General features: G+C 46.5%; 1 protein-coding gene across 1 annotated transcript in view; it reads right to left on the bottom strand.

Annotated features, from left to right (window-relative positions):
- Positions 1–12,849, bottom strand: part of ACTN2 (actinin alpha 2) — a 73,184-nt gene that overhangs the window by 9,169 nt on the left and 51,166 nt on the right. Inside the window, 6 exon segments of the mRNA XM_030334008.1 lie at positions 85–219; positions 2,009–2,191; positions 4,600–4,740; positions 6,418–6,526; positions 10,142–10,292; positions 12,030–12,177. Of these exon segments, the coding sequence (XP_030189868.1) occupies positions 85–219; positions 2,009–2,191; positions 4,600–4,740; positions 6,418–6,526; positions 10,142–10,292; positions 12,030–12,177 (867 nt within the window).

Raw genomic sequence — 12,849 nt, 5'->3', positions numbered from 1 at the left:
AGCAGAAGAGGGGTCATCGTTGGGTCAACTCAGGGACTAATTTTGAGGCTGGGGAAAAGCTCTCTGTGAAGGGCGCCACTCTACCTCCATCTTGTTCTGGATCCACGGCCCGATGGCATTGGCCTGTGCAGCAAACTGGCGACGCAGACGCTCGTTGGCATGCTGACGGGCCAGCTCCTCCTGCAGGGACTGATCCCGGATGGGCACAAGCTGCTTCACCTGTCAGGGACCAAGGGCAACGGGGATAAGACACCAGCTTTCTTCCAACAGGAGCGACCACGACATGTGCTGATAGTCCAGAGCGGAGGGGTGGAAACAGAGAGGGCGGGGGGAGTGGGGGCCCCCACTACAGGAACCAAAGGGAGAGCTCAGTCTAGTCCTGACGGACCCCCCGGTGCCTGCTGAAAACCTGGGTGCATCTGCATTAGGGACGTGGACATTCCTCCAGCCAGGGGCTCCCTGCAGAGGATTTGTGAACTTGACTGAGGGAGAGCGGACATCTTTATTTTCACTATCTCTAATTGAAAGTTAGTGTTTCCTTCGATTACGAATGTGGGCAGCAAATCCACAGTAGTATTTAGCGGTACTGTGACTTGATCACAGTAGAAATCACAGACATTCTCATACAACATGAGTTCTCTGTGACTCCACAAAGGAGCTACCTCAGAAGTCTTTTTTGGGTGTTCTGCAAAACTGCTCCCACAGACGTTACCATTCATAATGTCCCTTTCACAAAAATCCATGTGTCCAATTTGCTTTTTAACTTCGCGCTGGGAGAAATGTTTGCCCCACTTGAAGAAATGACAGATTTCCCTTCTCTTCAGGGGAACTACTTAGCTCAACATGTTTCCCTTTCCATGTCGGCTGTCAGAAGGCTGCAGCTAAATTTGAAGTCAGTCCCTGTCTCCCAGATAAACGCTCTCCTTTCTCCTCTTTTGCACTGTTGATAACTACACAATTGTCGTACGCATGTTTTTGTACGAAGCCACCTCAGATCCACTTGGTGGAATTATTCCTTGGAGGCCACGTAGTGGCACACACAGATAGCTGGGCTATCGTTTAAACCGTGAAAATAAATCTTTCTTAAGAGTAAGACAAAAAGGCTCAAATGATCCCATTTGGACTATAATTAAATCTGTGGACAGTTTCCCAAAATCTAAAGGGCTGCAAGTTAGCAGGAATACTTTCCCTCCCTAGTTTTCTGAGCAATTTTTCTGCATTTAAAATTTCACACACATTTGGGAAATGTCTACCCCACATTCTAAAAATTCTTTAATGAAGTTCTTACGGTAGGCAAGCTCGAGTGCACCCAATTTCCAGCTGGGGTTTTAAAAATGGTTTCCCTTATGGTATTAGCATCCTGGCCTATACTGACTTTGCCAACATTTTGTAAGATTTTCCTTAAAGAAAAACATTTCTGCTTTCTTTCCTTACAAACCCAAGACTGCCTAGTGGCATTTAAGAGTTTAACTTATTTCATCTGCTAGAAACAAGACAACTAGCCCAAAATGGAGTTACTTAGGCTAAGCCCCATGTCACCAACTGGAGAACTCAATTACAGTTTCAGGTTGCCCAGGAATGGAATCTTAAACTGGTCAATCACCTGATCCGCACTAGTTAGGTCATCGGCTGAGAGACAGACCCCCACCATCCCCTGAAGGAAAGTAACCTTGCAATAACCAGCCAGTTTTTTTCACCTAGTATAATTTCCTTGTTCCCGCTCCCCTCTGCCCTCAAAAGTCTTTCACTTCGTACAGCTCCCCAGAGCTCCTTTGTAGCTGCCGGATGGGATGTTTGCAGGATTCGAATCGATTTTGGCTCAAATAAACTCTTAAATTTTTACTATGCCTCAGTTTACCTTCAAACACATCTCTGACATTCAGGGCAAAGGAAAACCCCAATCGTGATGCAAATCAGTCACTCTGGTTCCCCCAAGTTTTTACCTCTTCCCTCAGCCTCGGCTTCAGGAGTGCCCACCCTGCCCCACAGACGGTCCTCAGTCACCTACCTTGTCCCACTTGGCCCGGAGCTCATCCACGGTCACAGTGCTGTAGGGATTGCTGGAACTGATTCTGATGCTGTAGCTCTGGATCACTTTCTCCACCTCGTTCTGGATGGCCATGATGGACTGCCGCTCACCATCCGCCTCGGGCAGCGTGGCCTTGAACTGCTCATGGGCAGTGATCAGACTCTAACCCGGAGACAAAAGTGGGGAAAACGTTATTACAGCGTGAATGTTACAGGCTGTGACGTTCCCTTCTGCACACGTGCAAATGCCTTTTTTAATTGCAGGAATCTCTGCGGGGAAACAAATTCTGAATGTTTTAAAGATGCTATTTTGTGCACAGTAGTTCCTCAGAAATGGAAAAAAGACACCAGGATGATGAAGTGATGGCTAGTAATCCAAAGTCTTCAAAAAAAAAACCCATCATTTTCTTTTTAAACAAAAATCATGTTTGCGTTCACAATTTTTTATTTTATTGAATGTCTATCTATTTTTGAGAGAGACACAGACAGAATATGAGTGGGAAAGGGGCAGAGAGAAAGGGGATACAGAATCTGAAGCAGGCTCCAGGCTCTGAGCTGTCAGCACAGAGCCCAAAGTGGGGCTCGAACTCACAAACCACGAGATCATGACCTGAGCTGAACTGGGATGCTTAACCAGCTGAGCCATCACTTCCGCTTCCCCAGCTACTATTCAGGTCTTACCCTCCACTGACAAACAGAACTTAGCTGCCCTTCCTAACCTCTGCAGTCCAACAAGAGAACATAACATTTGCTGTCTTTCTATTTAAAGACCACCAGGAAATATATCTCTCAAAAAGCAAAGGTGGCAAAAACCAATTTGTTCCTCTACGTCTTTAAAAACCTCCATGGGGATGCCTGGGTGGCTCAGCCAGTTGAGCACCCAGCTCTTGGTTTCAGCTCAGGTCATGATCTCTCGGTTTCATGCATTCGAGCCCCGCATCAGGCTCTGCGTTGACAGTGTGGAGCCTGCTCGGGGTTCTCTCTCTCCCTCTCTCTCTGCCCCTCCCCCACTCACACTGTCTCTCTTTCAAAATAAAGAAAAAAAAAAAAAGCCTCTCCTCTGGCCCTAAGGTGTAAGACCTCAGCCCCTTGGTTCTGGTGTCTGTAGGTGCCATGGAAACCACTGTCTGCCACGCTAACGGTCGCTTCAGGCGCTGCGATGTAGAGTGACCTTTCACTAAACAGAGAAACTGCTTCATGCATCAAGTAGAGCTTCCACGACACTTAGAAATCTCACTTATTCCAAAAATAAAGGATTTCAGGTTGCTAACCTCTGCTTCAGAGCTCATGCAAAAAAACGCAATGTTCAACAAAGTAATTTCTTTCCCCCTCCACCCAGGTGCAAATAGAACACTCTAGAACGCTCCTGAGCGGGGAGAGGTGGGTCCAAATCCTAACCTTTAGCATTCTTTATATTTGGATTCTTTTTGATGACTATTTTACAGAAAGAAGAATTTGGAAGTATTTCCCTTTCTATTCCATTGCACATCAAGTTCATGGTACACTGGTCTCTCAAAAAACTGGGTCCTTGAGAGTAACTCTCCTCCCTCACGTGACTCCTGAAAAGTCTTATTTACAAACTCTGAAGTTCCAGAAGAAATCAGAAGCAGAACATTTTGGTCTGTGGGAGACAAGAGGTGCTGCTTCATGGTTCCTTTTATGACCCAGCAAAAGTATACAGATCTTAATAAACAGTCGCGTGGATATATTTGCAAAGTACTTGGGGCGACTGGGTGGCTCAATTGTTTAAGGGTCTGACTTCAGCTCAGGTCATGATCTCGCAGTCTGTGAGTTCGAGCCCCGCGTCGGGCTCTGTGCTGACAGCTCAGAGCCTGGAGCCTGCTTCGGATTCTGTGTCTCCCTCTCTCTCTGCCCCTCTCCGGCTCGCTCTCTCTCTCTCTCTCTCTCTCTCTCTCTCTCAAAAATACATAAATGTTAAAAAAAATTAAGAAAGTACTTAACGCAGCAGCCAATAAACTCACAACTTTCCGTGGATACCTCCCAAGAGCGTATAGGTCTATTTTGCTCGATGATTCCACAGTATGTTTTAAAAACAGGCCCTTTTAGATGTATTCACCATTGTCTGATTGATATGAATTTAGCTGCAGCCAATAGCAGTATACCCATTTTTAAGCTAAAGATCAAGGGGTAATTTTGGCTTCCTAGCTACATTTTCCTCAGGGGGAAAAAAATAAACAAAAACAAACAACAAAAAACAAAAACAAAAGAAGAAAGAAGAAGAAACAAAACAAAAAAGAATTCTAAGTTTTTAAAATTGCAGTTCAGGGGCGCCTGGGTGGCGCAGTCGGTTAAGCGTCCGACTTCAGCCAGGTCACGATCTCGCGGTCCGTGAGTTCGAGCCCCGCGTCGGGCTCTGGGCTGATGGCTCAGAGCCTGGAGCCTGTTTCCGATTCTGTGTCTCCCTCTCTCTCTGCCCCCCCCCCCCCCGTTCATGCTCTGTCTCTCTCTGTCCCGAAAATAAATAAACGTTGAAAAAAAAAAATTTAAAATTGCAGTTCATTTCTAGTACAGCAGGAGTCCGGGGGTTCGGGGGAGAGGGAGTTCAGTTACCTGGATCTCCTCGATGCTGTGCACAATAAACATGTCCTGCAGATCCTCCATAGCTCCTTCCATCCAATTGTTGAAAGGGGCAGCTCTCTTGGCAAACTCCAGGTGAAGCTGATCGATGGTTTCTAGCAATTTCTCAGTTCTCTGGATATCAGTGAAATAGGAGTTTTATCGTAGATTGATAAAAAACTGTTCTCCGAAGACACAAACATGCATTCCAGGACAATAAACTCTCCTCTGACATCGTGTTCATCGCAACACGCTCTCACCACTAGCTCGTGCGTCCCAAAGGTTAGCTAACGTCCAAGGAGGAGACTGAGCCCTGCAGGTCTCTGAAGTGCCTTCCGAATCAAAAAAAATATTGAATAACAGCCAGCGCAGCCTTGTTTTGAAAGAATGCTCTGCTAAGTGCTACTTTTTTTGAAAACTGAGAATCCGTATGGGGGATATAGTAACTTGCTTTCAGCTAAAGCAGTACCTTTAAGGTTAGATCTGGTTCCCTAACGATGTTAACCAGAACATTCAGGGCATCTTCCTCATTTTATACACAATGATGTGCAGAGAAGATGCACGCCTTTCCCAGAAGTCACCTGCCTAAGTGACGACAGAAGAACTACAATTTAATGTCCTCAAATCTTCATTCGGGATTTAATACAGAGATCTTCTTTGCCTTTCTGGGCATGGGGAAGCACCTGGCTTCGAGCCACAGAGAACACCGTAACTGTTTCATCTGACAGAGATGATGGGGGGCAGACAGGGAAAACAAGCATGCCCTATCTAGAGATGTCCCATAGTTATTCATTTTTTCCTCCTGCCCTAAAATCTTGGAGGGGTCTCTGTTTGCCTGGTGCTTCTTCCCTCAACCTTCCTTTCTTTAGGTGGATATGCTAACAGCCATTTGGCACCTAGGAAGCTTGATATCACATATTATAAAATTTTCATCAGGGGCGCCTGGGTGGCTCAGTCGGTTGAGCGTCTGACTTTGGCTCAGGTCACGATCTCACAGTTCATGGGTTCGAGCCCTACATCGGGCTCTGTGCTGACAGCTCAGAGCCTGGAGCCTGCTTCGGGTTCTGTGTCTCCCTCTCTCTCTGCCCCTCCCTCACTCATGCTCTGTCGGTCAAAAACAAACATTAAAAAATGTGAAAAAATAATAATAATAAAATAAAAGTTTCATCAGACTCAGAAAACTGGTCACTGCTTCCTTCCTTTGCAGCGTACGTGTGCGTCTTCCGTGGGGAGAGACAACGGGGCACAGCCACCTACCAGCCACTTCCTGTTGCTTATCCAACTCTTCTACTTGAATAAGGCCAAGTTCATCCTGCATCTGTTTCATTTCCCTTTATCCTCCAACATTTGTTGCCATTTTCCCTTTGCCCACCTGCAAGTGAAGTTCTTCCTGATTCCCTGACTCCATCACAGCTCAATTTACTCTTTAGAGAAGGCCCTTTGGAAATTCACTATAATCACTACCTGATACAAAATGGGTTTATACCATAATCTTATTACCCCTGGATTTTTCTTTTTATTTCAAAAGTATGCTTCACTGAAAAAACAAAAAACAAAAACAACCAATGCTTCACTGGAAATAGAAAGTATGCCTCCCTGGGGGAAAAAAAAAAGCACGCTTCGCTGCTATACGGATAAATACAGTACAAAGCCACCAACTATACATTTCCCACTTTCTCCTATTTTTCATATTCTCTGTGGTGGCTCCTTTCATGAGACAACCTGTTGTGTTTTACACACATCACGCCACGGAAAAACAAAAACAGGATCTTAAGAGCTTCTAAGAAAAGATTTCATGTCAACAGGCTTCACCTCCAAGGCTTCTCTCCTCTTCTGAGTAAGCGTTCCCAATCTGTCCCACTGGTCACAGATTTTCTGGCACCGATCGTTGACATTCACAGCATCATGGTAGTCCAGTTCACTGTTAGAAGAGAAAACAAAGATTAACTTTCCCTGATGCTATGAGGAAAATGGACACGGGCTCAAAATAAGCAGATTTTTTTTTTTTTTTTTTAAATATCAAAGATCTGATAGAAAAATGGCAGGGTATTTTGGGGTTTTATTAACTGCCACCACTGCAAACAGGATCATTACTCTTCGACGGACAACAAGAAAAATTAGTAAAACTCTTGCTGGTCAAACAGTTTTCTGAATAGACAGAAATGCTGTCTTCCCAGTGCCCCAAGCTAACTGCATTCTCCCTTGGTTTTCTTGGCCAGGCCCCCAGAGTATTATTTTTAAGTGGCGATGTACCTGTAAATGAAGCCAACCATCTGACCCGGAGGACAGTCCTGTGGGCCGCCTGAAGCCACAGTGACTGGAACACCAAAGTGAGTCAAGGGGGAGGGAGGTATCAGCTTGCACCCCATTGTGTCCTTGGCTCCCCTCAAAGGGCACAGGCCTTGCGGCCGGGATGGAGCACCGAGTCCAGAAGGGGCGCTGTGACTTTATCTAGCATTGCGAGGACTTTGAAAAACTAGCAGAACACAGCCCTTCCTCTTCCAAACAAAAGTTCTGACTTGTCTAATGCCACCCGTGTGACAGTAAGAACAAAATGACTTCTTGCTAAATAACTATTCTTCCTCACCAACCCCCTCTCCTTTGTAAGGTGAAGTAATTTGAACTTAGGATTAATGTTTTTTTGGTTTTTTGAGAGAAAGAGAGAGAGAGTGTGTGTGTGAGCAGAGGAGGGGGAGACAGAGGAGGGGGAGACAGTGTGTGAGCAGAGGGGCAGAGAGAGAGGGAGACACAGAATCGGAAGTAGGCTCCAGGCTCTGAGCTGTCAGCACAGAGCCCAACACGGGGCTTGAACCCATGAACCGCAAGATCATGACCTGAGCCAAAGCTGGACACTTAAACAACTGAGCCACCCAGGCGCCCCTGAACTTAGCATTAAAACAAATTTCAAACTAGAAGGTTAACCTAGTATTGCTGGGGATAAAAAGTCGGAATGATGTATAAAGTGTAATCACCCTTTCAGTTAAGATAAAAATTTGATTCACAGAGGTTTAAAGACACCTTTAGCAGACTGTCACGAACAGTCCAAGATAAGACAGCTTTAAGGAAAATCCCTCCCCTCCAGCCAAATTCATTTCCCTGAGACTTAAGCTTGTTTATTTCTTCTTTGACCTTAACTTAAGGCAATGGTTGTTCACCCTGTGCTTTTTTTTTTCCTCTTAAATAATATTAACTTGTCCTTATTGAATGTTATTGCCTCTGCCACTGAATGCATGTGGTGGTGACCTGAGTGTTCTTTTCAGTGGGTAAAGCTTGTCCAGCTCTTACAAGCAGCCTTTTACATACACATACACATCACCAGTCTGAGACAGGCTTAACTTCTTGTGTTCTTTGCTATAACCCAAAAAACCCCAAAATGCACCACCAATTTGCACAGCCTTGAATACAAAGTGAAAAGGCTACGGCTCCTCAAAGTGCAAATATTAAAGAGAATAAAGGCTTCGAGAACAGAAACCGAAACATTGAATCCTACAGACCCCATGATGGAGACACCAATGCCCACTTCTCCATAATTACCTTTAAGGGGTATATACATTTCTCCTTTTTCTAAGTCATTCGTAAGAGTTCCATACATACCTGCTCTCAAGGAGTGAGGGGTTTGCATAACTGTGCACACTTTGAGAGCTGCACAAACACTTTATTATTTTAGGAAAGATAAAAAGGACAAAGAAGCAATACATTAAAATGAACACGAGGGCACCTGGATGGTTCAGTCTGTTCAGTGTCTCACTTGGGTTGTTAAGATCTCGCGGTTCATGAGTTCAAGCCCCGCATTGGGTTCTCCAATGTCAGTGCGGAGCCTGCTTTGGATCCTCTGTCTCCCTTTCTCTCTGCCCCTTCCCACTTGCACTCTTCTCTCTCTCTCTCTCTCTCTCTCTCTCTCTCAAAAGTAAACTTTTAAAAAAAATTAACAAAAAAAAGAAGAATGCAGATTTAAATTTTATACGTGCTGCCTCTTTTGACCATGTGAAGAAACGGTCACTGGGGATACCAGGAATAATGATACAAAATTACTACTTAAATGTTATGGGCAACACTTAAAAGCATTCCAAATGACTCACAGGAGTGGTTAAAGGGCACTAAATAGCTTGAGTTCCTTTCATCCCTTATTTTAATTGTAATTGTTAACAAGCAGGCATACACCCAATCTTCAAGAACCATGAGAAGATCACGTCAAGACCACAAATACAGTATACAAATTGGATTATGAAGATCACAAATAATTAAGAGTTTATTTACCAAGGCTAAAAAAACAGTAGGATACTCTTAAAAGAGGCCGTCGCTGGTAATTAACGAGTTGTGAGGAACACGGAAGTCATAAAAATGTAACGTAGTAAATGTTTATTATATGTTTTTAAAAATTGTTTTGTGACAGTTATCATTATGTGATTTTAGGCACTCAAATTTCTGCAGCTGTATCAGTGGGACCGGAGTAGGGAATGAAATATTTTATTAATCAAGAGAGTTAGTGTATTTACTTTTTTGTTTTTCAAGTTTATTCTTGAGAGAGAGAGAGAGAGAGAGAGAGAGAGAGAACACGTGAGTGGGGAGGGTCAGAGAGAGGACAGAGCGAGAATCCCAAGCAGGCTCTGTACTGGCAGCATAGAGGCCGAATCAGGGCTCCAACTCACAAACCGCGAGATCATGACCTGACCCGAAATCAAGAGTTGGAGGCTCAACTCACGGAGCCACAGAAGTGCCCCTTTCCAAGACTTCTTTAAAGACCCTCCTCCCTCGTGGCACCTGGGTGGCTCAGTGGGTGAAGTGTCTGACTCTTGACTTCAGCTCAGGTCATGATCTCATGGTCAATGAGTTCAAGCCCCATATGGGGCTCTGTGCTGACAGTGTGGAGCCCGCTTGGGATTCTCTCTCTTTCTCCCCCTCTCTCTGCCCCTCACCCACTCACACTGTCTCTGTCTCTCTGGAAATAAACTTAAAAAAAAAAAAAATTAAAAACCAAAAAGGCTTAGAAAGACTACAGGAAGGGGTCTCCCCCAGAGGGCGGCCACAGACAGACGCTGCACCCGGGAGCACGTGGGCCTCGAGACTTAAATCAGGCTGGGTCCCTCCCATAAAACAGAAAGCATGGAAATGAGAAAGCACTTATGTGTCGACAAAGAAAAAGCGGGGCCATCATGTCTCCTCCTCCGAGGTAAGGCAGGGAAGTAAGGCAGGGATTTGTTTTGTCTCGGTGTCCGGACGTGCCGCGCCCCCCACTCACTTCCCTCCTCTGAGAAGCAGAGCCGCCTGCGGAAGGGGCCGGGAGGGCACCGGGATCCGGCGCAGCCAGGGAACCCCAGGGGAAGCCCGTTTATCTGTTTAAAAACACAGAGGCCTCCAGCTTCGTTGCCCCTAAACTGAGCACAAGGAAGGAACGGCGAGCCAGCCTCACCCGCCCTGGACGCCCCCCGGCGGAAGAAGCTGTTGGTGGAATCCTCCCAGCGCACCCCTGGCTCGGCGCCGGCGGAGCCGCACCGCTGCACGCGAGCAGAGCGCCCAGGCACAGCACAGCACGTACTTGAGCTCCTGCGCGATGGCCGCTATCTGCTCCACCCGGTCCTGGTGCGCCGCCAGGTCGCTCTCGAACGCCTCGTGTTTCCGCAGCATGGCCCGGACCTCGGTCAGCGTGGCCGACTCATAGTCCTTCTGCAGCAAGATCTGCTCTTTGCCTGCAGAGGTTGCATAAGGGGATATGACTACTCTGATGTCACGCATCGGCTTCCTTGCACCTGCAAAGTTCTCGGCGATCCTTATGACTCCAAAGAACCAAGAGAAGGACCGAGAATGACGGGACCGAAGGCACAGAGGCGCTGTTTCAATCGGTTTCCAGGCTGTAGCTGTGCTAATGCTGCTGCCCGAGCCCCTCCGTGTTCTAAAAGCTCATGTCTACACATAGAGAGGGGAAGCATGTGGAGTCCACACTAACAGGGCCACATTCTCCATAACCCTGAGTAACAAGTAACTGATTGTGCATCGTGATGCTCGGTTAAGTTAGCGACGATTAGTGCGCAAGAGTTACCTGGGATAGTTGGACACACTTGTACTCTACTGGCCCACCCTCGGGTTCAACCTTGACCCCACTTCTTTATGCTTAAGAGCCTCATTTTCTCTGGTTAAATATAACCTGTGGTTTCCTTCCTAATAGTATGAGAAGCTTTTCTCTCTGAACCTCCACCTATTTCCCCACAAGTATTTCTTAAGTCAAGCAACTGCTGCGGTTATAACCGGACGCACATTTATTCCCCAGTTGATGACCTTTAAGAATTTAATTCCAGGGGCGCCTGGGTGGCTCAGTCAATTAAGCATCCGACTCTTGGTTTCAGCTCAGGTCATGATCTTGCAGTGTCATGAGTTCGAGCCCCCCACATCGGGCTCTGTGCCGACAGCACAGAGCCTGCTTGGGATTCTCTCTCTCCCTCTCTCTCTGCCCCTTCTCCACTCACGCTGTCTCTGTCTCTCTCAAAATAAATAAATAAGACAAAAACTTTCTAACGAATTTAATTCTATACAGCTACAAATGGAAAGCAAATGTTCATATATTTAACGGTGACAACATAGCACTTACTAGGCGCCAGATACCGGTTTAAAAACTTTATAATGTGGACTCATTAAATCATCATTAAATCAAAGGCCTGTGTTGGAGGTATCATTGCCCTTCCACTTTGAAGAGGACACTGAGGCACTGATAGGTCGGGAGCTCATCCAAAGCACACAGCTGGGAAGTGTCTGAGCTGGGACTCCCACCTCCCTGCCTCCAGGCCCACGCCTCCAACCATCGTGCTGTGCGACATCAACCATCAAACGACACTAAAGCAAAAGGAACCAAAGGGTGAGGGGAACCTCCCTGACCTTTCTCCAAATAGATTATGGGGAGAAGGTTTTGTTCCTCTACTTCAGCAAAATTATGATCATGGTGTCATGGCTGTGGAAAGATTTGCAAGGGCTGAAAATAGATGGATCCAGTGAAATCAGGAAGCTAAGACTATAGAAAACGATCCCTGGCATTCCTCCTTCCAAGCAGATCTTCTAAATGGGAAATTATGTTGCTTTGTGGCAGGAGCCAGTATCTGGGCCAGGGCTGTCTGACCGACAGGGAATAAACAGATACTTATGGATCAAACAGAAAGAAAGTGGGGGAAGACAGAAGGAGGCCAGGACTTACATAAGGAAGCGTGGGAAGAATGCATTTTTGAGTGCCATTTTGTGAAAAAGTACATTATCTGCTCAACTAGAAAATACGCCTTCACGCCCACCTCCCGAAGCAATTTAGTACTGGGACAGCAGGGTGGGGCGAGGTGAGGTCACCTGCCCACAGGGTCCCTGGCATTAGGGACCGGGTTAGCAGAGACCGCACAGTATGGCCCCGTCCGGTGCTGACAAACCCAACCCCAGGCTAGTGTACTTGCCGTAAGCCCACGTTTCATGCGTCGAAGCCTTCTGCTTGAACTTCTCCGCCAGGTGCTCCACGCGTTCCAGCCTCCGAATCTCGTTGAGTAGCCATTCCTCGTAGCCCTTCTCCGCCTGCTCCAGCCTCTGCCAGGCGCCGGCGATATCCTGGGGGCATTCGAGGATGAAAACGCAGGTGACGTTCTGGGCTCCTCTATAAAATCCCCTCTGCCACGAGTCCGACAGCGTTTTCTTCTCCTTGCCACCCGCCCTCCCTATCCCCAAATAACTAACTGTTCAACTGCTTTGGCTTTTAAACGTCTTCGCTCTCACCAGGGCCTTTCACAACCCATATGGTTGTTCGTATCAGCCAGTAAATGCCCGACACTCGTCCAGATGTGGACAGAGGCTTACAGGGCTTGAATTTTCTGGCTAGAAAAACATGAAGCCGCGGGGTGACTCAATTCAAATTGACTACTACTCAGTGACTGTGCTCAATCAGCCAGCCAGCCACCAACAGTCATTTCCTGGACAACACCCACGTGCCAGGCACTAGGGAGAAACTTTCGTACAAGAGTAAGCGACACCTGTGAAGTTCCCCGCCCCAAGGAGCTTTCGTGATTGTCGGGAAGGAAAGAATAAGTGAGTGCAGTTAACCCTTGAACAACAACACAGGAGCACCAACCTCCTGCACAGGTGAAAACCAACGGATAAACTTCGACTTCCCCAAAACTTAACCATCAATAGCCTACTGTTGGCCAAAGGCCTATCGGTAACATCAACAGCCGATTAACCCATATTTTGTATGTCATATGGGTTATATACTATATTCTTACCATA

The sequence above is a fragment of the Lynx canadensis genome, chromosome D2 (assembly GCF_007474595.2).
Source record: "Lynx canadensis isolate LIC74 chromosome D2, mLynCan4.pri.v2, whole genome shotgun sequence".
NCBI lineage: Eukaryota > Metazoa > Chordata > Mammalia > Carnivora > Felidae > Lynx > Lynx canadensis.
The sequence above is the reverse complement of the archived record's forward strand: the minus strand, read 5'-3'. Positions and strand labels throughout refer to the sequence as shown.